This window comes from Hippichthys cyanospilos, chromosome 10 (genome assembly GCF_059441005.1).
Source record: "Hippichthys cyanospilos isolate Australia breed blue-spotted pipefish chromosome 10, RoL_Hcya_1.0, whole genome shotgun sequence".
NCBI classification, from domain to species: domain Eukaryota; kingdom Metazoa; phylum Chordata; class Actinopteri; order Syngnathiformes; family Syngnathidae; genus Hippichthys; species Hippichthys cyanospilos.
The window spans coordinates 16042079-16070070 of NC_142378.1; the positions used below are offsets into that span (position 1 = coordinate 16042079).

A 27992-nucleotide genomic window follows, 5' to 3' on the forward strand; every position below is an offset into this window, starting at 1 on the left:
AACCGCCCTAAGAATACAGTAGCATGCAGGGCAGAAATACGGAGGAGAGTGGGTAGATTCACCTGACGACTCACATGCTGCCCTTTGCTTCTTGAACAGTTTGCGCACTTAAACATCAAGATGTTTTTATGTGATGTGGTCTAGAGTTACCGTTAGTTATGAAGTTAAAGCACGATTGTGGATTGTTGTATTAAATAGGAGTAGTCAATTGAACGCCTTTGAATGGATGCAAAATAAAACAAGATGATCTTTACTTGAGTATCGTCAAAGATATATGATTTCCATCTAAAAGAGAAAATAAATATTGAATGAAACTGTCGATAACATTTCCTCAAAAATGTGTTAATTTGTGTAAATCTGTAGAGTTTAATTTTGTATATTACCCCAAACAGATCGTGTGAGTGATTCATCACTTGTGGCACCTTGAGGTAGTGATAAGTCTCTGGTGACTATGACAGTCTATTGGTGGGGATGATCAAAAATGCCTCACTATAGATAGTGAATAGTACCTTATCCACTAAAAGATCAGTTCAGGTGTCTGACCAACATTGATCATATCTCAGCAGTTTCATAACATCATCAGAGGTTGCACCTATAAATCCACTGACCTACTAACCAAACTAGCCACATCCACAGCTGTTCAAAAACTGTAAAAAGTATTGTTTTCTCTCTTTTGAGTCTTCATTTCCATCACCTAAATTGTGCTTTGCTCTTCTGTATCTTGGTTGTCATTTTACAGATTTTTTTTTACATGGAAAGGCATCCACGCACATCAAAAATTGCAACTTTTTGAGTCTCCTCTTCATTCAAACAACAATGTGTGACATAGAAAAGAAGCTCAACCAAAAGAATAAAAGGCTGGGAGGGTCCACTAAAGCAAAGAAAACAAGTGACAATGAAACCAAAGTCAAGGAAGTAAACTTGGGAATTGGGACTCTTGTCTTTATTTCACGCACTGCTCTTTTCAAAACACAACACGTTTGCAGGTTAATATGTCAGGCCTCAGCATACCATAAGTTGTTAGGTAACATAACAAAACGAAAATGCAGATTTCCTGTTTGATAAACCCACTGAACAACCTGAATACATTTAGGTTGCAGGGTAAAAGAAGTCTTTAATCACGCAGGCTAACATGATAGATAGCTAGATAGCTAGATAGCTAGATAGCTAGATAGCTAGCTAGATAGATAGATAGATAGATAGATAGATAGATAGATAGATAGATAGATAGATAGATAGATAGATAGATAGATAGATAGATAGATAGATAGATAGATAGATAGATAGATAGATGGATAGATAAGGATTTGGACGATTTGGGATCTTTATGCATCTCACATATTGTTGGTATCTCCTTATTGCAGCATTGCATCAATAGCCGGAAATGTTTTGCAGACAGACAGAACAAACTTACTACTTATACGACAAACAGAAATCTGAAGCTAAAAAGTTTGTTTCAGCTATTAATAGCCAGTATTCCTCAAAGAGCAATAGCATTGCATACATATTAATACATTAATACATATTAATAACTTCAATAATACCAATATCAATTACAGTGCATGCACGATAAAGGAGAGAATACCCTTTTGTGTTCCTGGGATTAAGTTTACTGAAACTTGTCTTGTGAAAAGAGGACTAGACACTGTAGCTGCTAGCTCTTTGTTTAAAATGAAGTACCATAATTTCCGGAGCACAAAGCACACCTGCTTTACAACACCTAAACAGCTAGGGTTAATATCATGGTGCGTGTAAATGACAGAATGTCACGTAATCATGTCACGTGAACAGCATTTTTATTTTGTTTGGTCATTTGGTGTCATTCTATTCAGAATACAAGGTAACATGTAAACCATCATTACTCAAGAATAAGATAATAATAAAAGAATAAGATCTTGGATAAAAGCAGCTAAAATTAGGTTCCTCCGTATGGTGTCAAATCCTTCCTTTAGAGATAGGATGAGAAGCTCTGGCAACAGGAGGGACACAAAGTAGAGCCGCTGTTCCTCCGCATTCAGAAGCAGACAGGTGAGGCATTTGATTAGGATGCCTCCATGTCGCTTAGCCGGGGAGGTGTTCTGGACATATCCCATTGGAAGGAACAGGACAAGCTGGAGAGAGTATGTCTCTTAGAAAAGTTGAAAGAAGTGGTAAGGGAGAGAGGTCTAGGCTTTCCTGCTAAAACTGTGGTCCCCACGACCCAAGCTTGGATAAGCGGAAGAAACTTAAAAGATGGAAGGACAAAATGTTACTGTTTACTGTTGTAAAACATCTGTATTCTCAAGGCACAGGATTATGGACAGCATTTTGGCCAAAGAAAATAATATTTTTAGTAACGTACAGAAAACTTTGAAACGGTGCTAATAATGGAGGACAGGTTCTGGAAAAAGGATACAGATAACATATGATTGGTTGAATTTGTAGGCTGATCAGTGGAAGAGTGGTTTGCATATCTGCCTCACAGTTCAGAGTCCCGAGTTCAAATCCACCTCGCTCCAGCCTTCCTTTGTGTTTCCGAGCCCGTGTCGGTTCTTTCCGGACACATGGCAGTTGTATTGGACACTCTAAATTCTCCATAAGTAAGATTGGGTGCATGAATGGTTGTTCATCACTGTGTGCCCTGTGATTGGCTGGCAACCAGCCCAGGTTGTCCCCTACCTACTGCCCGAAGACTGCTGGGATAGGCAAGAAAATGGATGGATAGATGGTTGAATGTTTCAATGCCACAAAGCAAATATGCAGTATGCATATATCCACTACACTACATACAGTATATATATATATATATATATATATATATATATATATATATATATATATATATATATATATATATATATATATATATATATATATATATATATATATATATATATATATATATATATATATATATATATATATACATAAATTAGTTCTGATGATGTGTGATCATTTAATTCACAACAAAAGGCACACAGTTATCTTCACACTCGTACTTGGGTGACGCAAACAGGAATGATGTGACACTGGCTTGAGGCCAAGCAGACACTCCGCCATGGATCCTCCCTCTAAATCTCATTTTAGCTCAGGGGCAACATGGAAGAGAATCTTCAAGAATAAATAAAATCAATGTATATAACATTCATTTCTATGTAGACTTTTGCAATGCGTGGCGGCCTGGTCCCAATTCCTGAAAAATGAAAAGCAGTGGTCAATTGTAAATGTTCATCCATTCCTTTAACCGCTTGTCCAAGTGAAAAAAGCTTGGTGGTGCCTATCCCAGCCGTGTTCAGGCAGTAGGCAGGGTACACACTGAGCTGGATGACAGCGGGCACGGGGAGAACATGTTAACTCCACAAAGGAAGGCCAGAGCCAGAAGTGAAACGAGAACCTCAGAACTGTGAGGCAGACAGGATAACCACTCTTCCATCGTCTATTTTTTTTCTATTATCTTTCTTCAATTTGTTAATAAAATACGTATTTCGAATAGAACAATTAGATGAATTAAAAATAAATGCATTTAAAATTAATGCATGAATGAATGAATGAATGAATGAATGAATGAATGAATGAATGAATGAATGAATGAATGAATGAATATATAAAATGAACCACAAATACCCAGCGGAAAGAAAATGCCCCAATTAAAACATGTGGTTGCACAAACGTTTTTCAAGGAGCACAGTGACGTGCAAAGAAAATTAAACACAATAGAATGGTGCTGTTGTGTTTCATTTTGGACACTGGGTGGCACTCATGACAGAAGAAGCTCAAAACACACCAAGAAGAAATCATTACATCACGTGAAATATGGAAGCATTGTGTGCTAACTTCTGAGCTGTAAATAAAGTACATTTAAAATGAAGTACAAGACTGATTGTTCATCATACAAGACGGGCCAAAGCCGATTGTCTGGTGATGGCCAAGATGGCCACCCCCACCCATTGTGAATCTCTCATGTGCAATCGAAGGATTTTACCTGCGCTGAGCAGGAGCACAACAAAGCTAGATGCCAATGCTAATGTTAATGCTAGTGTATCCTTCCACTTTCTGTCACCGAAGCAGTCAGCAAGCTATTTTACAAAAGCGTTGCAACTTCCATTTGTAAGTTGCAGTGCTCATCTGGACATTGCTTGTAAAAGTAACAGTTTTTATGGACAACGGATCATTTTTTAATGCACATAATCTTGCGAGTCGGATTTAACTAAACCTCTTGGTGGCCCATATCTGCCCCATGGGCCATACCTTTGACCCTAGATCCACATCTATTTATCTATCTATCTATCGATCCATCCATCCATCCATCCATCCATCCATCCATCCATTTATATATTATTATCTATCTGCTCCGTCAGGCTGTCCATCTGATCCCATCCATCTGTCTGTCCGTCCATCTATCCACCGACACAAAGTATATAAAGAAAGACATACGTCCCATCCCGTCCCCATCTGTCCGTCCACCCATCTATCCACCTACACAGTAGTATAGTAGTATACAAAGAGAGACAGACGTCCCATCCCATCCCGTCTCCTCTGTCCCCCATTCGTCCGTCCATCCATCTATCCACCTACACGTAGTATACAAAGAATGACAGACAAGACAAACAAATGTTGACAAACATAATAATGCTTTCTATGTGATTATGTCGTATGTTTTATATATATATATATATATATATATATATATATATATATATATATATATATATATATATATATATATATATATATATATATATATATATACAGCAAATCTGTCAAAAAAAACACACAATAAACAAATAGTGTGGAATTATTTTATTCAGAGAAATGTGCATCGGGTTTGCAAAACTCAAGTGACACTTTTCAAAGGTTAAATTTATCCCAAGAAGAAGAATCTGCAAGCAATAAATTGATGGTTCAAAGACAGTGTTGACATTCAAACTCAGCAGGCTTCCCTTCTTGTTGCAATTCCTACAGATATAGTTTGGATGGATAGGTTATTCAATTATATTTTCTTTTTTTTTTTCAACTTAAAACTTATAAAATCACAGAGTTGTGTAAATAGATAGATGATAGATAGATGATGATGAGTTATTGTGTGTTACATCATATGACAACAGGCTGTGAATACAAAATAGATTCAGTTGCACTTTAAATACCTAACCTGTGCCAGAATTTTTTGATGTTACAATAACCATACAAACTGAAAGTGCAATAAGGTGTAAAGTACTTACCTTACGGATCCACACTTCTCTTGCCTCTGTAAATGACTGCAAAGCATATTTATTTATTTTCAAAAAAATCCAATGATATACACTCATCATTTAAAACAACAACTAATATTAATGTACATGTGTATATTAATGTACATAAGTATGACTCATGAAAAAACACACCAACCTGAGCCAACATCACTTCCTGTACAAGTAACTGAGAAAGACAAAATGATACAAAATCAGCCAAAATATGCCATCAATTATCTTTGCAAAGCTCTAAACTCACGGTGTCAATAACTGATGAAAATTTAGACCCGGGGTATCAAAAACATTTTTTCGTATATGTGGTTTCCCTTAGAGGGTTGTTATAATTGGGAAACTTTAGAAATGTTTAATTGCCATTATACACATATTTTAAAGATAATACTGTATTTGTTCCAGTTACTGTATAAGGAGGTTTGGTAATGAATAATTATGAATGTGCAATTTTTTATGATACACATATGACAGTTCTAACCTTTGTTGATTTTAGCGAGAATAATGAAAGGGGATGCCACATAATTGCTTTTGCAGGCCACATAAAATGAGTTTGATACATGTGGTTTAATCTCAGTGTTATGCCATCATACCTGAATAGACCCTCTGAGCACAAAATGAGACTTTGTCGTCCTCTGGTGTCAATGGAGCTACTTCTACATGATAATTGCCCCCACATTGGACATTTGATATGTCGCAGCTGTTCTCTCCCGCAGATGTTGTACAGTTGTAGGAGTTGCTGCTGCCCGTTACTTCAGCTATGTAACGGTGGTTGCTGCCAGTGCTCCGCCACAGCACCCGCACAGAGTTTCCAGCCATTTTGTACACCCTTACGGATGATGGACAACACGGACCTGCCAAACAGAGACAATGATTCAAGATTCAAAATTCTTATTGTCATAAGTATAGTATTATTATACCACACAATGAAATTCTTATTCTGTTCACTTCCCGAGCAGTGACTCATATCTAACCCTTCCTCTCAAAATTTCAAAAGATGTTTGTTAGCTCAATTCGAACGAATGTTCGTCGGTCTTGTACCTAACCGATGGCCAGACTGAGGATGTACCCTGTGTTTGAAGTTTCAAGTGCTTTAGGCTCCGCCCTGCTTCTGAAAGTGCATTTAAAAGAAATAAAGGCCGGAGAGTGATCGACTCACTGGATGAGAAGCCTTGATAGGTGCAATTGACACTGCGCCCGCTGTGGCTGAAAGCCTCCATGGTGACCGTGTAGTTTGTGCCACAAGTGATGCATCCCATGAGGCAGTGGTAGTCCTGGGTGTGGCAGCTTGCGTGACCACGCGGTGATGTCAATGAGGTCATAAATATATAAGCACCTTTAGCGGGAGACCATGAGACATTGCTCATCGCCTGGGTGACCTGGTGCACAGTGGGACTGGCGGGACAACAGGGTTCTGGGGGGGGGGGGGGGGGGGGGATGTGAACACAGCAATTGACAAATAAGCTTCTTGAAAGTTTTTCTTGTTATTTCCAAGTATGGAGCAGCATGCATTTTGGCCAAAAGCTTGAATTCTTTACCTGTTTCTAGTGTTTCAGAGTAGCTTGGTAAGCTCTGACCAGCGGCGCTGGATGCTATGACGGTCACGTCATAGATGGATCCACACGGCAGACCTGTGATGTCACAGCTATTTCCGTCAGTTATGCAGGTGTACGGGCCGTCTTCTCCCACTGCGCTCACGCTATAATTGGCAGCACGGTTGTTTGCTGTCCAGCTCACACTGACACAGGAAGAGTTTTTGGAATCAAGCTGGATATACATGGGCATGCAGGGTGCTGGGCAGAAAGGAAGAAAGAGATAAGAACTTAGTGATAGGTACCAAGATAGATAACCATAGTTAATTGATATCTAACCCTATGATGCCAAATGTATCGCATGGTAGTTTAATTGTTCAGGGTTCTTTTAAGCGCGGCGCGTGCCACATTCGGGACGCGAGCGCTCTCTAGTGGTAAAACATCGTGTTACAGAGACTTCGAGTTCAGTACAGCGACATTAAAACTTAAGTGGTCAGTATTATGGGAGTTAAATTCTTTTAAGATCACTTGGGCCCAATCCACTACTGTATTATGATGGTGGTACTTTAAACTCAAAAGTACTTTTTAAAGTGTTACTTGGTATAAAACTCTTGAGAACCACAGCTCTTTATCATCCGTTTTTTTTTCTTTTTCATGAGGGGTGTAATTTGTTGATTTGAGCATCAATTTTGAAATGACTTAGGGAAGAAGATTTTCATTTTTTATTGAAACAACTCTAGAAAGTATTTGGGTTCAGTTTTTACTGAGTTTTTTTTTTTTTACTGTGTTAAAAATGTTCATATTAAACATGGTACGTCAGCTTTGCAAGGTGATTAACAAAATTGAATGTGTTAAGTTTGCATATGTTGTGAGTGTTTTTTTTTTTATGTCTTCCACAATCCACTTTGCCATGACTACTGTGAGAAATGTGAGAAAAGTGAACACTTGACTGAAATAAACTATTTTACGACCTGAAATGTTCACGGTATACATTCGTGATTCTTCAAAATAGCCACCCTTTACTCTGACTAATGCTTTGCACACTCTTGGCTTAGTCTCAGTGAGCTTGAAGAGGTAGTCACCTGAAATGGTTTTCACATACCCACTGTGCCTTATCAGGGTTAGACCATCAGTTGTGGTGTGCAAAATTCAGGTTAATAGACAGCCAACAGCCCTATTGGACAGCTGTTAAATATTCATATTATGGCAAGAACCCTAACAAAAGAAAAACTATTGGCCATAATCATTTTAAGAAAATTCATGATATGTGTCCAAACTTGTGGCCTATACTGTACATGCATTTGTGTTTAATAAACACGCATGATCTTAATTGGAGGGGGGGAAACAATGATTTTCAGGGAGGGAACCATTCATTACATAACCAGTTGTTTTAAGAAAGTGGGTTTAAAAATAGGTTAATGAACTTCATGTTTCATGGATTATTGAGTCATTATTGAGTCATATTTTTCTTTCTTTGAATGATAATATTAGTGTGTGTTTTCTACCTGTGTCTTTGGTGTGAGCTTCGCATGCATGATTACAACCGCTCATGTCATTGCAGGGTGTCACAACTACACTGTAGGCACTGTCGCAGCTCAGGTCAGAAAGGGCGCACACCGGTGCAGTGTCATTGCACAGGATGACTTCTGCATTATCCACTGCTCGTGTCTGATAGAGCTCAGCTCCCCGAGATGCTGTCCATGTGATTTCCAGAGTTTCCGTGCTCACCAGGGACACAGAAACATTCGCTGGACAACAGGGTACTGCCAAAAACATGGCACGCCAAAGTTAACACTCTGGCAAGAAAGAGGAACAGATTTGATATACAGTATCTTTGACCTACATGTGGTATAGTTGACAATTGATCCTTGAGGACTGGAGCCAGCATAGTTGTAGGCAAACACATACATCTGGTACATGTAGCCACATTGGCAGTGATAGTTACAGCTGGTACTGGTAGTGTTGCAAGACTCCTCATCGCCGTCACCTTTCTTGATGTAGGCCATGTAGCTATCTGCATAGGGCTCTACATCCCAGGACAACGTGCAGTTTCCTTCCACTGACTCCACCAAAGCTAAAGATTTTGGTGCGCAGGGGACTGAGAGGCACAGAGTAGTTGTGGGTTTTGGTGACCAGGGTTAAGAAAACGTTCTGAGAGAATCAAAGTTTTCCTACTCACAAGTGATGAAAACAACAGGAATTGTAGGATAGCCGAGCCCTGCGTCATTGGAGGGGATAATCTGGATGGTGTGCACCTCTCCACAGCCCACCGGTGAGAGGGTGCAGTGCATGGATGTGACGTTACAACTGAGGTTCTGATCGCTCATCACATAGTAATCTATGTTGCCGAAAACCTCCTGATTTAATTCCCAGGACACAGACAGCACAGGCTGGTCGACAACCATCAACACAGAGACTTCAACGGAAGCTGGCGTTGGAGGTCCTGTGGGGGATGAGGATGAAACACGGGGACACATCAAATAACAAACTGGCTGTACTCTATGTGTACGCTGTCCCTGGGACTTCAATTGCCAATTAGAACAGTTCAGTGAAGAACATTGTTGTCATGACCAATGACAAAGAATCAGTTCAGAATGTCAAGAATGTAGTGTAAGGTTTTTCCACTTAATACAACTATCTGTCTGGAATCTTGTGCAACCTGTGTTACTGGATCATTCTATAAACTAATATAAAATGTCAAAGTGCTTCCTTACGTGTTGTTTGGTTGATGTACAGACTTCCCTCTCCCTTTCGTTCTTCAGCGTCCCAACCATACCCCATGATCATGAAGAGAGAGCCAGCATCCAGTCCAGAGAGCGTCAAATTAGCGTTAGAAGTGTTCTGTCTCATGGTTGTGTTGGAAAAAACCTCATATAGGGCCACAGTGTACAGGACAGCGCCGTCAATGGGGTCCCAGGATATAACAATGCTGTCATTACTTGGAGAGGAAGTGGAGGGCTGAAGAGGTGGCAAAACTGTGACAAAGAAGAAATATTTAGATGTCTGATTTGCACGAGGTCCATTTTTGCTTCTTAAATTGATCTGTAGTAGTTCAATAAGAATATATAATGAATATTATATATATATATATATATATATATATATATATATATATATATATATATATATATATATATATATATATATATATATATATATATATTTGATTTCTTATTACATATGTCATCATGAAACCTGTCTACCATCTCGTCGCTTCTTATCACCTAAACAATTTGGCCGAAACAAGATGTTGTGTTGTAAGCTGATGAATAAGACGTCACTAGTTACTGCCTTGGAACTTGGGGTAAGACTAAATAAATTTAAAAAAATAAATAAAAGCTGTTTCTTTGTGGTGACCCACGCGGCCCGGTACCAGTTGACCCACGGACCGGTACGGGTCCGCGGACCGGGGGTTGGGGACCTTCTGTTTAACAGCATACTGACTTGCCACTGCTTAAACCCATTTCTTAAAAAAATGCCAACACGATGAGAAAAAAATACAACTGTCTTATAAATCAACGGTGAAGCTTCATTTTTCCATCACTACCTATTATATAACTAATCCAAATTTTTTTGAAAGATTTGTCTGATAATGCCAAACCTATATAATTCAATCGTTTGTTTGTTTTTAATTCTCTATAGGTTTTATAATTCCCTGTGTGTATGTGTCCCTTTTAGGTTTTCATTTTCAGCCAAAATTTTCATTGAAAAACACAAGAGGGTTTTTCTGCTCATGGATTAGATGTGACCCCTTGGGTGTAGGTGGGGGCGAGAGGCTATAGATGTGTGCTAAAAATTAGAAAAACACATTCTGTTTTACATAAAGGGCTCAGGTTAAGTTACAACAAATAAAGAGCCATCCCCCGAAGGCTTCTGTCATATTTCTCGTAGGATGAAAACTCATAGTTCCTCAAATATTGTTGACGTATCAAGTGAATGTGACTGTATGAGAAACTGTGCTATGACACAATGGAGAAGATCAGATTAACTCGACTGATAATGGTGTGTGATGTGACTACTTTTTTTCTAGTTGTAGTATACAGTTTCTGTGTCATTCCCCATAGACTGTATTGTTAGGGATTACGATGAAAATGAGAAAACTGTACCTGTCTTTCCAGTCACAGGGGGAGATGGCTGGTTGCGGCCTCCACTATTTGCTGCCATGATGCTCAAGGTATACTCAGTGTACGGTGTGAGTGAAGTGATCTCAGCTGGGGACGAGTAAACCGTGTCCTCTCTATAAAAACCATCAGAATTCTGAACACGTACAATGTAATGTGTTGCTCCTGCCACCAAGTTGAATTCAACTATTAATGTTTGGCTGTTTTCTGGCTTGACGTTCTGGATAGGATCCATCACAGCAGGAGCTGAAAGAACAGAAATAGCTTCACTCAGGTCAGGACATTTAGGAAGGGGAAACCCTTGTTTATGTTTGGAGGAATGAGATCAAGCAGGTTTTGGAATAGGGGGGGTTCAAAAGTGTCTGGAGAGCCATGTGAAAGAAAGGTTTCTGCAAAGACGAAGGAAAATGTTGATTAAGCAAGCCCTGATGCACAGATTTAAGACAACTGTAATGAAGAAATGAGGAAAAACAGAGTTGGAATGGTAGAAATGTACATGGTGAGGTTTTCCAAGATGAAAGAAGGAGAAGCTGAAACCCTTTTTCATGAAGAAAGCGTTAGAGAAACATCGATTCATTTCAGGGTTACAGTGAAAGTAGACATATTTAGTCAAAATCCTCAAATATTTCATTTTAGAAAAGAATACATATAATATTATTCATGTTACATATAAAATTCACAAAACGTATGTGTTAACCTCACCTGTCAATGACTGAACAGTCGCAGTGCCAAGTGTGTCCTGGTTTATATCCAAAGCGTGAACTGTGAAGACATATAAGTTGTTCGGGGACAGAGTGTTGACGGTACCCATCACTGTGTTTTCCCCGAATAGGGAAAAAGCAATAACATCTTGTGAGCCTTCAAGGGACACGGTGATCAAGTAGGCGGTCGCTCCAGGATACCGGGTCCACTGGAGAGTTGTACTCTTGGATGTTTGTGCAAACACTGATGCTGTGAATGCTGAGATTAGAAGGGAAACAAGTTTACCAAACAATGATTTTTTTAAATACATTTTTGTCTGGGTCATTGTGTTATTAGACACATTGGTGATAATCACTAATGTCACCAGTATCAAGAGCAATGTAGATTTAGACAAATACAGTACATACCTGTTTGAGCTGAAGCCTGTAAATTCCAATAAAAATATGTTATTCGATCTCTTGCTTTCAAACATTTATATTAAAATATTCAAGTGCTATTTTGCAGCATTTTAGTAAATAAAAATGTCTTACCTGTGTGCATACACACACAAAAACAAAAGCAACAAAAGCCTTTAGTGGACCCATTCTTCAAAACGTATGTTTATGGTACCACTCAGCTAGAGTAGTTTTCAGTAGATTGAAAACTCAGTCTCAGTCTGAACTAATTCACCCTTTCTGAAAAACGGATCTCATGTCTGTGTTGATTGTAATACTTGTACCAAGACACGCCTTTTTAGCACACATCCAATCATAGCAAAGCAGGCACAAAACAAAGAAACTGGACTTTACCTGGCTTGACTCCATATGATAATAATAATAATAATAATAATAATAATAATAATAATAATAATAATAATAATAATAATAATAATGATTATTATTGTTGTTGCTGCTGCTGCTATTTGTATTGTTTTTTTTTCTTTCTAATTTTCAGTTTGCTCAAGGTCAATTTACATAGCATGAGCATGATTGAAATCTGGAGTTGGTGGATGTAAGTGAGGTTTTCTTCAGAAGCCACAGCACGGCAAATGAGCTCAGAGGGTCAATAAGGGTTAGATTTTTTTTCTGTGGTGCAGTTGGGGGTACTAGATAGCCAACAAAATGATTTTAATAAATCAATAGGTGATAGTGAGTACATCAGTGAAAGGGTGATGAATATTAAGCTGCCGGGAAAGAGAGCCAGAAGAAAAAGTAAGAAAAAGATGATGATGTTGTGAATTTGTGAGTAAAGACATGAGTTTGTGAAAGGAGGTCAAAGACTAACTGGTGAAAGAGGATGGCAAACTGTGACGAAATACAACGGGACGTCAGAAGGGAAAAGTAGAAGTTTGTAATATTGAAATTTACAAATTTAAATGCATTTTAATGAATTGCGCTAACACTTGCCCCTAGTGTTGCACAGAATAGCTGCAACCGGAAGTTGTGCCGGAAGTCGTAATGTTTGGGCTCTATGCGCCACATACAGACGAGACAGGAAGAGGCGCAGCGGTTCGGGGCAAAAAAAGTCAAGATGGCAACTGGTCCAGAGAACGGACTAAAAAGAATAGTTTGGAAAAGTAAGTTTGATATCTTACGTAATCGTACATAGTCAGTTTAAAACGAATACAACAGAGTATATTTTTGTGGTAGACATTTAAGCAAAGTGCCATTTGCTTCCTGTGACTTTACATGAGTGACACTTCGCGCAACTTTCAGGGATGTGAAAACGCAGCGAAAGAAAACAAAAAGCGAAACAACGAAACGCATTTGGCGATTTGCGTATTCTAACTTTACGGGTAACAGCAATCCGTCTTTTACTATGGTGACTGTCAGTCCGAAAATGGGTCAACAAGCCACACCTCGTGTCGTCTGGCGACCGATGAAAGAGTTCGCAGTCGGAATGAGAAACAAGAGACAAAAATGTCATTTTGAGAGACAACAATGTCATGTTGTCAAACAAAACTTTCCGATGAGACACTGGCCTTAACGTTGGTCCACTCGCGAGAATTGAAGTTATGTTGAGACGTTCGGTGAGGGCGTAGTGATCCAAGCAATTATTGTCGTTTGCATGACCGTGTTCAATTATGTTCTTAATGTCAAAATGAATTTAGTTTACATTATGATTTTAGTGTTTTTTGTTTGATTTTTTTAAAATTAATGTGCAAAAGTGTTTGATAATATAAAGAAGACACCGTTGTATTTGTCATGTTTTTTTCCTTTTTTTTCTTCTCTTTGTTGCACTACCAATAAACAAAGGTAATAATAGAAAACGATAAAGGGAATTGCAATTTATTTCATAACAAGAAAAATAATTTCTACATCATTGTAAATTAAAAATCTCACAATGGTCAATTAACTGAGCACTCGGATTTTTTTTTCAACGATTAAAGTTGCTAAACTCGAATTGTATTTTTTTGTGACCGCAGCACCTGGCTCGTATTTGGTATTAGCTTCCAAATGATTCGTTGTCTTCTGACAGGTCATCTTCTGCTTTTATATCTGACGTTTAACTTTGTATAGGAATTAAAGAAACAATTATCGAAGACTGCAGAAAATCAGAAGTATGGAAGGTAAGACATCTTTCATTTCAATGTTACGTTGCTATATTGTAGAACCATACTCATTTATGTACATAAAACCATCTTTATTTGAAAGAACTAAACAGTATTATTGCAATTTCATAAACCGTTCATCATTAACGTGTTCATCTTTTCTACAGATATTAATACTGGACCAGTTTACCACAAGACTCCTGTCATCATGCTGCAAAATGTCTGATCTGATGTCCGAGAAAATAACAAGTAGGTTATCATCTCCAGTTATCATTTAAACTATTCAGAGTTGTATGACCGATTTGTCTGTCTGCAATTGAATGCACCAATCCAGATCCATCCATCCATCCATCCATCCATCCATCCATCCATCCATCCATCCATCCATCCAACCAACCAACCAGCATCTTAGCCATTACCCATTTAAAATATATACAGTAATGATATAATAAAACACATACCATAAAACTGTTCCAACACTTGCAAAGGTTCACTTTTCAGTGGGATATGGGCTTTACTTTGATCTATTTATTTGTTTATATATATGAATCAATGATTGCTAAACGTAGCTCTATATTTTTTACCTCTGCTTGATCTAAAAATGAAACTGCAAAAAAGCTGTCCATGTACTTCTGGACCTGTCTGAATAGAAGTGAAATTCACATTGATGCACAAAATTGTTTAAATTCTATATACCTGTAGTGTGTGGGTGTCAGCAGATAAAATTGTCTTCTTTCTGTAGTTGTGGAGGACCTGCATAAAATTAGAGAACCTGTTCTGGAAATGAAGGCCATCTACTTTATGACACCAACAGCTCAGGTATACCATACTGCTCCTTGATCGCCAACACGTGTTGTATTGCAAAGCATCCATTTTTCTCCTAAATCTAACATCCTCTATCTGTTTTTAGTCTGTGGATGCCTTTATTGCCGACTTCAAGCCTAAACCCAAGTACAAATCAGCATATGTTTATTTCACTGACTGTAAGTAACTCACCAATGGCTACTGATACACAAACAGTATTGACTATTTTGACAGTTTGCAGGCAAGTAAAAGCAATGTATCTTTTAGACTGCCCTGATGACCTTTTCAACAATATGAAGCTTTACTGTGCAAAGTACATTCGAGTTTGCAAAGAAATAAATATATCCTTCATGCCACATGAAGCACAGGTAATGTTTCCCTTCAAAATCATTCATATTCTTTTTCTAATTGATGTCCAAATGTGTATGATGTCATTATGCCCGCTAGCATGTGATTGTCCTCACGCTTCCATCGCTGAAAAAAATGTTAAAATACATACCATGTGAGAAATGCTGAAACACATTCTTTTTTTTCAAATTCCAAACAAAGCAGTCATTTAATTAAAAAAAATAAATAAATTCATTAATTAATTAAAAAAAAAACCTAACTGTAGAACTTAAAACTTAGGTATAGTTTAAAATGGCTTGAAACCTTAAGTGACTAAACGACAGCCTTTTCCACCTTTAACTGCTCTCTCATGGAATTTATAGGTGGTGCAAAAAACACCATTGCAACGCTCCAACAAAATCACTTTTGAGTGTCATGCTGCCTTCTGTCCACTTCAGTTGCTTTCAGGCTTGTTTTCTGTTGCTGTGTTGGGCATAACACATTACAAATCTATCGATTAACTGAAACATTACATTTCTTAATAACCAAGTAATGCAACATTTCACAAAAAAAAAAAAGCAGTGGCATTGTTGTCCAAACCTCAGCAGAAGGTCTTCCACTAAAGTGAATACATTATAAGCTTGGATGAAATAAATGTGAAAAAGGTTCAACTTAATGGAACAATGTTACTCCGGGTGGCCAAATTAACATTCAAGAGAAACTCTTCCACTCTTAACTTTAATTGTGTGTAATTCAGTGAATAATGAGTTGTTGTTTAAATTTGTTTACATGTGAATGCTTTGCAGGTGTTCACTTGTGATAATCCGGGAGCCTTTCAGAGCATCTACAGTCCCAGCAGCCAGGACAGAAAAAAGACACTGGAGACACTCGCAGACCAGCTTGTCACGCTCTGCGCCACACTGGATGAGTACCCAGGAGTCCGATACAAAAAGTACACCGGGAACAACGTGTCGACTCAAATTACGCACCTTAGCCTCAAGCAGAAGCTATTTTGATGCAAAAAGCTTATTCTGAAACATTAATATTTGATACCTAACATTTTAAAGAGGCACAGCATTTTATTCTTTAGTTATCTAATGCTTAAACTATCATCTACAACACTAACAATTTACAGTGCTTCCTTGTGTGATATTATTATTCGTCTATTTATTGCAATAATGAGATCTCATGGTGACACATTTTCCCCATTAGAGACAGCAACATGGAGTATGCTAAGACCCTTGCAGAGTTGGTGGACAACAAACTATCCACATACTATGAGATGGATGACAACAGTAAGAAAAAGGTCAGATTTACTTGACTGACAATGTTGACAGAGAACACAAAGTCTTAGTTTTGTAAATATAGAATATTCTTATTCTGATCATGCAACATGCCGCCACAATTGCGCTGCGTCACCTGATTTAAGTTGTTTATACAATTTTGATTAGATTATAAAAATCATTACGCAAAGTAAGTGTTGTTGGTTTCCCCTTCCTACCAGGGAAAGACACAGGCCCAGCTGCTGATAGTCGAAAGAGGCTTTGACCCTGTCAGCCCCATTCTGCATGAGCTTACCTACCAAGCCATGGCCTATGACCTCATTGATATCCAGAACGACACATACAAGTAATGCACCCTTGCAGTTTTTGTTAACCGCAGTCATATATTCATTGTCTCTAATAAAACAAACACAAACAAAAAGAGGCACAGATGCATACAGTGACACAAAAGGGGTCTTGTTGACAGGTATAAGTCTAAAGATGGCTCAGAGAAGCAGGCTCTGCTCAATGAGGATGACATGCTTTGGGTTAAGCTTAGGCACAAGCACATTGCTGAAGTGTCTGAGTAAGTAAGATATTTAGACATCTTCTATTGTTTCTGTCCTCACTCTTTCATAGACTAACCATTTCCATTTGTCAAATATGCTTCTAAACCAGACAAATTCCAAAGATGGTAAAGGAAATCTCTGCTAGCAAGAAGCAACCAGATGGAAAGGTACAGTTGCTCTGATTTTTTTTCACTTAACATACACTGAACTAGACACACATTTAAAAAGAAATGATATCCGACATTTTCATTCTGCAGTATGTTGTAAATCTTCATTTATATTTTCTTCTAGGGAGACATTTTCTTTGACGACCTTGTAAACCTCTATCTCAATTAGCGAAGAACATTTGTGTTAGGGAAGGAAGTAAATGCAGGTTCACGTCAGAGGTTCGTTAGGGTTCGGTTGGTAGATTGCAAGAGGGACTTGGGGAACACTGGATTGTCAGCCTGTTAATATATGACTGATAAATGAAGTCAGAGGAGAAAAAAAAATCAAATCGGCACAAGCACATGACTTAGCAGAGGTAAAGAAACTACGGCATCCCCTCAGTAGCAACTCGCATGATTTGCTTGAAGTACCATTTTTTCTTTTCAATACATTGTTTATATCATTATTTGATAAGGTTGTAGCTTGGTAATGGTTATAGATAAAGCCATACTGGGTAAATGTTGCTTGGTGCAACTTTGCTACATTTGCTCTTAAAGGGCTAATAGGAATTCAATTCACAGTAGATACAATAGACATTTTACATTCCATCCATGTACAATATTTATCACCATATGAAATCAAATTTGTTATCATTGCACAGGTCACAAATGCAGAGCAACTGCACTTACGAGACCGAGAACAAGCCTGATCCATTACCCAGATGTATCTCATTTTTCATTGATGAAAAAGAAAAACATAGAAAGGGCGAAGTAGAAAAGGGGAGGGGCACAAGTATGGGTTGGGGGGGCAAACATTCACATGAATACAAGTAGAAGACACAATAAACAACGAATCAAATACATGTGGAAGTAGGTTAGGGAAGTGTTCCCTTTCATTTTTGATGCGTCTTAGAATTCACACAAACTCCCCGAGCAACCCTTGGACCACGTTGAGCAACATCAGACATTTTAAGTTAAAAGATCACCTAAACACCTAAAATCACCTAAACACATTGCACATCACACTTTGAAACAATCTCTTTTGGATATAGGATTTTGTGTCAGTTTATAGTTTGTGAATTGGCCCAAAATGACTTGAATTGACAAGAAATTCATATAAGTAAATGAGAATTATGTAATAATAACAACATGGTTGAAAAGTTAAACTATAATACATGTTTTCTTACTGATGTTAGTTACTGCTAAAGTTTTGACATGCTTCACTTGTCAAATAATAATCCCCAAAAAAGATTTGAAGGTCTTTACCTTACCCAGTATATATGAGAATGTTCTTTAGTTTACACTGTTTAGATCGGACGCTTATAAACATTAATATTCCAAGTCTTTCATGATGAACACATTTAAACTCTCCAGTGATTGTAACTAATTTTAAAAACAACGCATTAATATTCAGCATGTTTGAGCACTTTCACCTGTGATAGTTTTATGATTTTTCAAACATTGTTTTAACAGTTAGCTTATACTGCACTTGTCACCATGGTAATAAACAAGCCACAGCTCAAGAGTAGTCATAATTAACAGAGATAGCCTTCCGTAGGGGTAATGTTGGTAGCTGCATGAGACATCAAAATCTGTCACTCTACAGAAGCTGCATATCGCACCTGAGACTCGGTAAGATTTCCCTGTGGGTATTTTCTGCAGAGAGCATGATTTGTGTGACAATGACTTGCACGACATTATGTGCGTGCGTTTAGTCTGAAATGCTGCCAGTTTCACCATTTTCTTTCAAGTTTTTGTTCTCTCCTAAAAATCATGTTTGATTTCTTTTTCTGATGAGTTGTATACATTTCCTGTGTGATGAGAGGAGTGCACAATTGCGTATACTCGCAACTTAGAGGGAACTTTGGCCATCGGGCGGGGGACATTACAACCCAGACACACTGAGTAGGTTATCACACCCTTGGATAAGCGCACCCCATTTTCCATGGCAGGCCTGTACTTCAACAGAGGAAGGAATGGGGGCATTGATCATAAGGTGTACTGTGTTGTGTGGTTGGGCCATCTCACCAAAATCTATTGTTTCATTGCCATGGAGATGCCCTCGTGAGTCTTCAACAGTCACTCCAAGTCCAGGAGGAAGGGAGGGTTAGGGAGAAAGCTCTGCATAATCATCCCGTTATTAACAGTCTTTTCCAAGGCCTGCAAATATATCTGATGCTTTAGGTCAGGCTGACTTCAATTTCAGTTAGCCGGAAGTGGACTATCAGTTGGCCAAATATGCGGTCGTCACGAGGCGGGCTATCAACTGCATATACTCGGTCGCAAACGTTCTGTCTGAACAAGGATACTCCCTCTTTCCTGAGCTTTTCATTGACGAAATGCATTTAGAGTCTACAAGGGGGAGCACTGTAAAAAGTGGCTTCCTCTGTTAAAAACCAAGAAGAATGTTGCGCAGCTCCACGACAAGCAAACATAAAAAAAGTTAACATCGGGCATGAGTGTATGCAGGCAACAAGTCTTACCTTTATTTGCACTCCCTTTGTAGTTTTACAATTCACTTTACCTTATCAGATTACTTACTAAGTAGAGACTTTCATCCACTTGTGTATTGAAATAGATGCAAAAATACAAAACAGTGGTACAGCGGTCTGAATTTATCTATATTTGACATAATTTACCTTATCTGTGATAACACCATTATTTTGGATTTCATCTGATTGTGAAGGTGAATCTCAAGTGGTGACCAAACAGTAGTTCATAATATTGTTAGAGCATTTTGATTCTATTATTTAGAAAACATTTGCTTGTTGATTGATTTTGAATTCATCTATTAATTTATTTTCAGATCACAATCAGCAATTTGGCCCAAATGATGAAAAAGATGCCTTCATTTCGTAAACAGCTGACACAGGTATGTTGCATTGTTGCAGCAGCTGTCTTTTGGGCATTTTGATAAATTTGCAGTCAGATTAATCTTCTGGTTGATTTTAAATATCTTTCCATGTGTATTTTGATAATGTGTGTATTTTGCATTTAACATTATTGCTTCTTTACTTCTTTCTGTTTAATTTTCAAATGCGGGTTAAAATGTCATCATATTTATTGATCTGTGGCCTTTTCTCTTAACATTAGAAAACTGTACACCTGCAGTTGGCCGAAGATTGTATGAAACATTTTTCCAACAATGTAGAGAAACTATGCAAAGCTGAGCAGGTGAGTCTGTCATTACTGTTCTGATTTTGTATGATATTTGGATTGGATTTGCTTGAACAACAGTTTCTCTCAGTCACTTTGGTGTACTGCTCATATACCAGCATTGAAATTTGCAAAAAAGTAAGTGCATTTCTCAGAATTTTTTTTTCAAATGGCTGAATATCAAGGTTGCCCTGCAAAAGCTATTTTCTCTCTCAAAATCGGTAGTACCCTTTTTGGGCCACAAATTCTCATCCATGTCACAACAATTAAACATATTTTAATTTGCTTTGAACAATTTCGGAAAATTGGTTGGTCATTAGTTGGTCTTTTCTAAAGTGCCATGTTTCTCTTCGTCAAATAGTTGAGATTTAGCTGTGGAAAAAAAGTCTAATGGAATGTTTAAATTGTACAAATATACTTGCTGTATTATGACAGTTTGTCCAACCATTTTGCTTGTGAGGACGTATACCTTTAACAAAATGACATTAGCAGTGGACAGCGTAGGAAACAACAGTGTTGCTCATAATTATTTGCGGAGAAGTGCTGTGTAACTTGTTTGAATAAATGAGAAGCTGATTTTTTTATGTATATGACACTTGAGAGAATTGAGCAAAATTAGAAGTTCATTTCTGATAAATGAATAAAAAATAGGGATGGAATGAGATCTCGTGTAAAGAGACCTTGCAAGGTTTGAACTTCATGAGATTTCTCCTCACTTACATTATGAAGTTGTTTTTGTTTTTTTTGTTTTTTTTACGATTGCATTCATTGGGAGCGTGCACTGCTCTGCCAGTAAAAACATTGCCAAAAACAAGTAAAAACAAGACTTCAAAATGAACATTACCAAATAATGTATGGACACGACTGCTTTAATTTTGACTCGAAAGCTTTTGTTTTTAAATCCCATTCAGTCACGAATTAAGTTACCAGCATTTAGTGCAGGCTCTAGCAGAAATTAGCCACTGTCTAGCAGCCCTCAAATGCTCTATAACAACTGGCGAGAGAAGTCTGATTCTTACCAATGCAGTTTAATACAGGCAGATGACTCTCTTTGACGACAACCTGACGTTGCCGTTCGTACTGATCACTTTTGAACAAACCAGGGTGAGGTTCCGACATCACTTTGTCTCCACCACAGTGTAAGGGAAAAAAAGTCATAAAATATACATATATAAATATACATATATAATGTAACTTACAATAATTCAAAATTAATTTATTAAATTAATTGATAAAATAGGCTGTATACCGCTGTATGCATTTTGTTAAACTTTTTAGTATTAGGAACGAGCTCAGCTGTAGTTGAAAAATGAGTCTGGCTCTCCTTTTATATTTACATTCTCACACTAGATTGGTAATTTTATTGGAGTCTGCTTAGTAAAAAGACAAGATTTTGAAGAAGATTAAGCATATTAAGCGTTATTTTAAGTCACAGGTTTTGTAAAAATCTGAATTTGTTTCATTCTCATTGGCTCAATCTCATGAGACATCTCATCTAATTGGATTTGTGTCTCGGCCCATCTCCAACCAAAACAACTGAGAAAATCTGTAAAATGGGAGACGTTTGTGCAGGTTGTAGAGTTGAAATATGTACTGTTTTTGCATGTCGATACATTTGTACATTTTTACTTTCACTGTGTAGGATCTTGCTGTGGGCTCCGACGTGGATGGGGTGAAAGTAAGGGATCCCATGAGAACTCTGTTGCCAGTGCTACTGTATCCATACAGCACTTATGACAAGATCAGAGCTGTGCTGCTTTACATCTTCAGCGTAAATGGTACATTTTAGAGTTTGGTCTGCAAATATAGAAACAGCTGGTGAAATGTTTAGCTTGGACGTAATATTGCCCATATTACGGCATTAGTATTTTCAGTTACAATGTTTTATAGGTCTTCTACAGCATGACAGCTTAGTCCTCAGGATAATGTTTAAGATGTAAACGAATCCAGTACATGAGCCAAACATTTTTACAAGTAGCTATCAAAGACTGATAACACTATTTAAATGTTTAAAGTTAAGATGAGATTTGTAGTTTTTTGTTTGTTTTTTTTTTTACACATAACAGAGGTTTTGATGTACAGGTACTTAAATGATTGAATAAAAAAAAATTCTCAGGGATGTTTTAAACCAACATAAGACAACCTGCAAATGACTTAGTGAAATCATTTACAATTGCATTCTGACATTCTCCCGCTAGTAATTAGCTATTTAATTGTCAATTCCAGGAAAAATGAATTTGCTTGAAAAATGTCAATCCCCAGTTTTTGTTTTTTGTTTTTATTCTAGCCAGCTTTTAATGGTTGTTTATGAACAAGTTAAGCAATAGTGATGTGACTGGACAGCGCTTACTCGCCTTCGTGAAAGTGAAGCCACAGATGGCCATTTTGTGTTGCACTTGCAGCCATTTTACATCACCATATGACCATGCAAGTCAGTCTTATTTCAGGGGTACCCAACAAACATCCTCAGAATACTTTTATTTTGAAGTTCCTCCCGGAAGCCAGGTGGAGACAATGGTCTACTACTATTTTTTTTAGCGTTTTACCAATCTTTACCTCCCAGGGTGAGCAGCATTTGATGTAAACTACTTTGTGTTCTTTTTTTTCTCAATTGAAAATGTATGAGAAAATGTAGCACGCCCGCCTCACAGTTCAGGGACCCAGCTGGCTCTGGCCTTCCTGTGTGGAGTTTGCATGTTCTCCCTGGCTCTGCGTGGGTTCTCTTTAGGCACTCTGGCTTCTTCCCACACCAAAAACATGCATGGCAGGTGCATTGGACATACTAACTTGTCCTTAGGTGTGAGTGTGTGTGTGTGTGTGTGAATGGTTTTTCATCCATGTGTGCCCTACAATTGGCTGGCAACCAGTTTAGAGTGTCCCACGCCGCCTACTACAATTCAGCCGGGATAGGCACCGGCAAGCCTGTGACCTTTGTGAGGATAAGTGGCTATAGAAAATGGATGGATGGGTAAATTGAAAATGCAAGCAAATCATTCAGGAGGGATTGAAAATATTTTAGGGGGCTTCAGTCCCCTAAAATAGGCCTAATGATGCCACTGATTGACTCCTGTATACTTAGACTTCTACAGTGAGATTAGGTTGGGTACCTTTGAAGTTTTTAATGCATTTGGTGAAGAATGAGGTGACTAAACAGTATTTACCAGCTGTGGTGAAAACTATACTGTGTTTGTTTCATCTGCGTCAACAGGAACAACAGATGAGAATTTGAACAAACTCATCCAACATGTGAAAATTGAAGATGAGAGAGAAGTTATCCTGAACTGGAAAGAGCTTGGAGTCCCCATCATCACATCTGTATGTGGAGAATTACAATACATTGTTTCAACGTTACACCACTAAATTGCTTCAAGGATTCAAAACCTTTTTTGAGAAAAAAAATATATTATGGCTCGTGGTCAGAATGAATGCCTTATTAGAAATGTAATTTCGTTTTGATTTAAAATTTTGTTTTATTTTCTATTTCAGCCCAGTTTCTTCTCCCGCAAACCTACCAGACGGGACCGTTCTCAGGAAGAGACATACAATCTTTCCAGGTGGACTCCGGGCATTAAAGATGTAATGGAGGTCAGTAAGAAAAACTTTGTTGGATTTGTGTTGATGCTATAGATTAGGAAAAATAATCATAATTTAATTCAGTGGGACACGACATGCATACTTTAACACCATAAACAACTTTTGCTTCAAATTTTTGTATTACATTGTCCTCATTAAGTTAAGGATAAAGTAAATCCAAAAGTATTCTTCATCTGAAGTTACAATTTGCAAAGAACTTTGAGTGTACATAGAAAGCGCTATATAGGTCCATTTCCCATTTCATCACGTCAGCACAAAATGAAAACGCTTGCATGATCATACAATTGTATTTGAATTATGCCAAAAATGGAACTAAAGGAGAACTGTTTTATTCAGGATGCTGTGGAAAACAAACTTGACACAAAAGAATGGCCACACCAGTCTGAGTGTCCAACTGCTTGGAATGGTTCCGGAGCTGTCAGGTGGGTTTGATGAATACGTGGTGTTAGCTGAGCATAGGTTCTGTGCTGTTGATGTTCTTTAATAGTGTTGAAATATAATCATGTCTTTTCTAAGATGGCTCTGTTTCTTCGTGAACATTACAAAAACAATTACAATTTGTCTTTGTATTTTTTTTTTCATGGACATTTTGCTGACTAAATACATCGACGCGATGTCTCCCTCAAGTGTGTACTTGGAATAGTTACACTGAATTCAGCGGTTTACAACAAAGCCGTTGTTTTAAATCTTTCACTCCCACTGGGACAATGAGTCCCACGGCCTTCTAAAAAAAATGGCAATGGGTATAGGAACGATAGCAATAAGATGAAAAGGCATCCCATTACACACCTATCTACGGATTCTAGTGGCATTGAGCAACTTTTCCATACACAACAAGCCGTTGCCGTGCCGACCGTCAACAAGGTGGCTTGCATTGTACAAGTTCTCGTCAATTAACCATCTATTACCACGAAAATATATTGATAATGTGTGTTATATCTGTGTGTTACTATAGATTACATAAGTAATATATGCCATATGTATTTTTTTGGGGGGGGTGGGTTCTGTAGGAAAAGGGATAAACTCAATAAATATATTGAACTCTCATTTTTTACACTGATACATTTAAAGGGACACTGTGTAAGATATAGACCTTTTTTATTAAAATGAATGAGTTCAATGATTATACATTTCAAAAACTTGCAAGTAAATGTGTTCTTAACGACCAACAGTATGTTTAAAATATCATCGTAGGTCTAGTTATCATTAAATTATATTATATGGGGGGTTGCAATTCTCCGGAGGCAGCCATGTTTGTTTTAGCTACTGACAATGATAAATGCAGCACCTCCTGCTGTCCGTGATGAAAAACTGTCAAATCTTACACTGTGTCGCTTAAAGGCCCATCCAGTGAGAAAATCTGCAACATATAGAGCCCATATAATAAACAATGTCAATTAGGTTGACTCCTCCCACATTCTTTAAATTATAGCTGAGCAGTTATTCAAGCAAGCAGTAATTTCCAGACTATAAACTGTTACTTTTTCTCACGCTTTGAACCCTGCACCTGGCAAAAAAAAAAAAAACCACTAAAATTTCAGGGGTGTCCAAACTTGTTCCTCAATACCCTGCGTGTATTTGACGTTTCTGTCCCCCAACACACCCAATTCAATTCATCAGCTCAGCACAAGCATGATAACGATCCTGATCATTTGAATCCGATGTTTTGGAAGACGGAAATATCAAAAGCATGCAGGATAGCCACCCTCGAGGACCAAGTTTGAACACCTCCTGCTTTAAATTAAAAAAAAAAAACATGTTTTGGTTAACATTTCCTTGTTTACAAGAGAACGTAGATTATTAAATGTAGATTTAATAGTGCAGAACTCAGCAATGTTTTACAGACATAACAGAATAAGCCTCCATGTCTATGATAGACGGCGTTTGATTCCCATCCTATGCTTCTTGCCTCACAGTGCACGTCAGAAACACAAATCCAGCGCCCAGGACGAACGTCGGACGGGCTCACGCCTCATCATCTTTGTCATTGGAGGAATCGGTTACTCCGAGATGCGCTGTGCCTATGAGGTCACACAAGCCGTCAAATCCTGTCAGGTCATCATAGGTGAGCGCTAATGCGCTTGATCAATTCAGTTGATCAAGTGGGTGCCAAAAATTTAGAATATCAATTCATTTCAAGAGTTTGTTTCAAAAAATGAAATGTGCATGATCACCACACAAAACGTATTGTTATTAAGAGTGTATTTGAGTAATATGCCCTCAGTATTTTGTTGGGCTTCTCTGTATCTGAATGACGTCATCAAGACGGCGTGACATGGAGGTGAACGGCCTTTGGCACAGTTCATATGTTCTTGTAACCTGATTTACTTTGATATCGGTCGTCTACGTTCCTTCCCTCATCAGCCACTTGACAATACCCCATAAATTTTCAGTGTGGGATCAAATCAGTATGTTTTGAAGACCAATACTGTTCCACAGCAATTAAACCATCCAGTCCACCATCTCACCTCTAGTTTTGCCTTTGTGGGCAACTGACAAATATTGCTGGAAAAGCAACTCGTTTGTCTCCAAAAAGCTCATCGTCCGCTAAGAGCACGATGTGCTCCAAAATATTTGTTTCCACCTGACTCATCACCCCAAGGCTCCGATCTTCCCTGTTAAGTTGTGCCCCATTTTCTTACCTCCTTTCCCCCAACTAGGCATGGGATGATAGATTCTGACCGTTTGATAACCCTTGGCAAAAATATCAAAGCGCTACGGTATTGGCATTGCAGCTTTAAATTATATCATTTGAGTATCGCATTTTTAAAAACTTTCATTTTTTAAGCAAAATATAAAATGCAGAATTTATCGCAATAACAAACATTTACCATGCTAGATGAAAGAAACCTTCAGTGAGCAAAACGGCTTTTGTTCAGCAATAAACATGCATGAATTATTTTTGCTTGAACACATCTCATTTAAAATGAAATGTGTAAAAATACAGCACAATATTAAACTCTTGATAAGGTGGTTTATCTATCAATTTATATTATAATGTGGAGTCTTTTCATGGTGACGAGCGTTTATTTTCTGTGAACATCCAGTCTTTTTGCCATTTATTTTTGAGACCCTTTCACCTCATGGAGATGTTCCGTAATCATCGAAATTAAAGCAATTGGAAGCTTGAAATATTTCGGTTTTGTGTGTGGTAAACTAATTTAACGTGCAAGTTTCACTTTTTGAAACAAATGATAAAAAATAAATGCTCTTTTTTTTGGTACCCACCTTTGATATTGAATTTAACAGAGTTTTTAATTCTATTGTTTTTCACAACAGTAATTCTTTCTCTCAACTCTAGGATCTTCCCACATTTTGACGCCCACCAGTCTTCTGGATGATATCAAGTCTCTAAGCAAACATCCAATGGAGACTTTTACAATTGAGGAGAGGAGCAATAACTAAAACTGTCATCCATCTAACGGTCCCCAAATTCCCTCTTTTGTTTCACTTATTATCATCGTTTGTGCACTTGAGAAAAACCCCTCATTGGGGACATGAAGGGAATGTATTATTGTGTTTGTCTATCGCACATTCAACTAACTGTCATTTCTGCAGATTTACTTGAATGTTTGGTTATACGTCGGAATTTGAATTGTTGAATTATGTGAATTGGTCTCACCTGGTCCTTGGCAAAATAACGGTAACTTCACCGTTAAGGAGACAGAAATGTTACAGTAATGTAGAGGCTCTTTTGAACTCCTCCCGGGTTCGTTCAAGGTCACCAGAAGTTGCCGCAAAGTCGCCAAATGCTGATCTTGTCAAATTATGTTCAAATTTTCCTCGCGACAAGACCAACGTCTGGCGATCTTGAATGATCAAAAGACCTCGCTAGCGTTTTCCTCCTCAGCGAGATGTCACTTTAGTTAATGTATATATTGTATGTAAGCACTGACCCTTGCTCTGCCCCTGTAAACTTACACTTAACAGGATTTTCAAGTGTTTTTTAAGTAATGTGTTTTTTTTTCCTCTAATTGAACAACTGACTAATAAATGGATGAAGTAGTTCAAATTATGCTTGTTTCTGATTGTA

At 37.9% G+C, this 27992-nt stretch overlaps 2 protein-coding genes across 2 annotated transcripts; one reads left to right on the plus strand and one right to left on the minus strand.

Annotated features, from left to right (window-relative positions):
- Window positions 1-4794: 4794 nt before the first annotated feature.
- On the minus strand, window positions 4795-12042 carry LOC148417287 (fibronectin type III domain-containing protein 7-like; the record flags this gene model as incomplete). The annotated part of the gene is made up of 13 exons (XM_088425873.1): window positions 4795-4935; window positions 5199-5234; window positions 5365-5394; window positions 5810-6070; window positions 6376-6630; window positions 6755-7009; window positions 8254-8511; window positions 8592-8846; window positions 8928-9191; window positions 9463-9723; window positions 10855-11115; window positions 11572-11829; window positions 11979-12042. Coding segments are annotated over 12 exons (2457 nt in total), but the record flags the coding sequence as incomplete, so codon positions are not given.
- Window positions 12043-13021: 979 nt separating this feature from the next.
- On the plus strand, window positions 13022-27971 carry stxbp3 (syntaxin binding protein 3). Its single transcript, XM_088425477.1, has 19 exons — window positions 13022-13126; window positions 14070-14119; window positions 14269-14350; window positions 14844-14920; window positions 15012-15084; window positions 15173-15273; window positions 16039-16184; window positions 16445-16538; window positions 16737-16861; window positions 16982-17080; window positions 17173-17230; window positions 20016-20081; window positions 20303-20383; window positions 22008-22143; window positions 23574-23680; window positions 23852-23950; window positions 24296-24381; window positions 25876-26024; window positions 27261-27971. Exons 1-19 carry the CDS (start codon window positions 13081-13083, stop codon window positions 27362-27364), a joined length of 1779 nt encoding a protein of 592 aa, XP_088281603.1. The 5' UTR covers window positions 13022-13080; the 3' UTR covers window positions 27365-27971.
- Window positions 27972-27992: the final 21 nt, after the last annotated feature.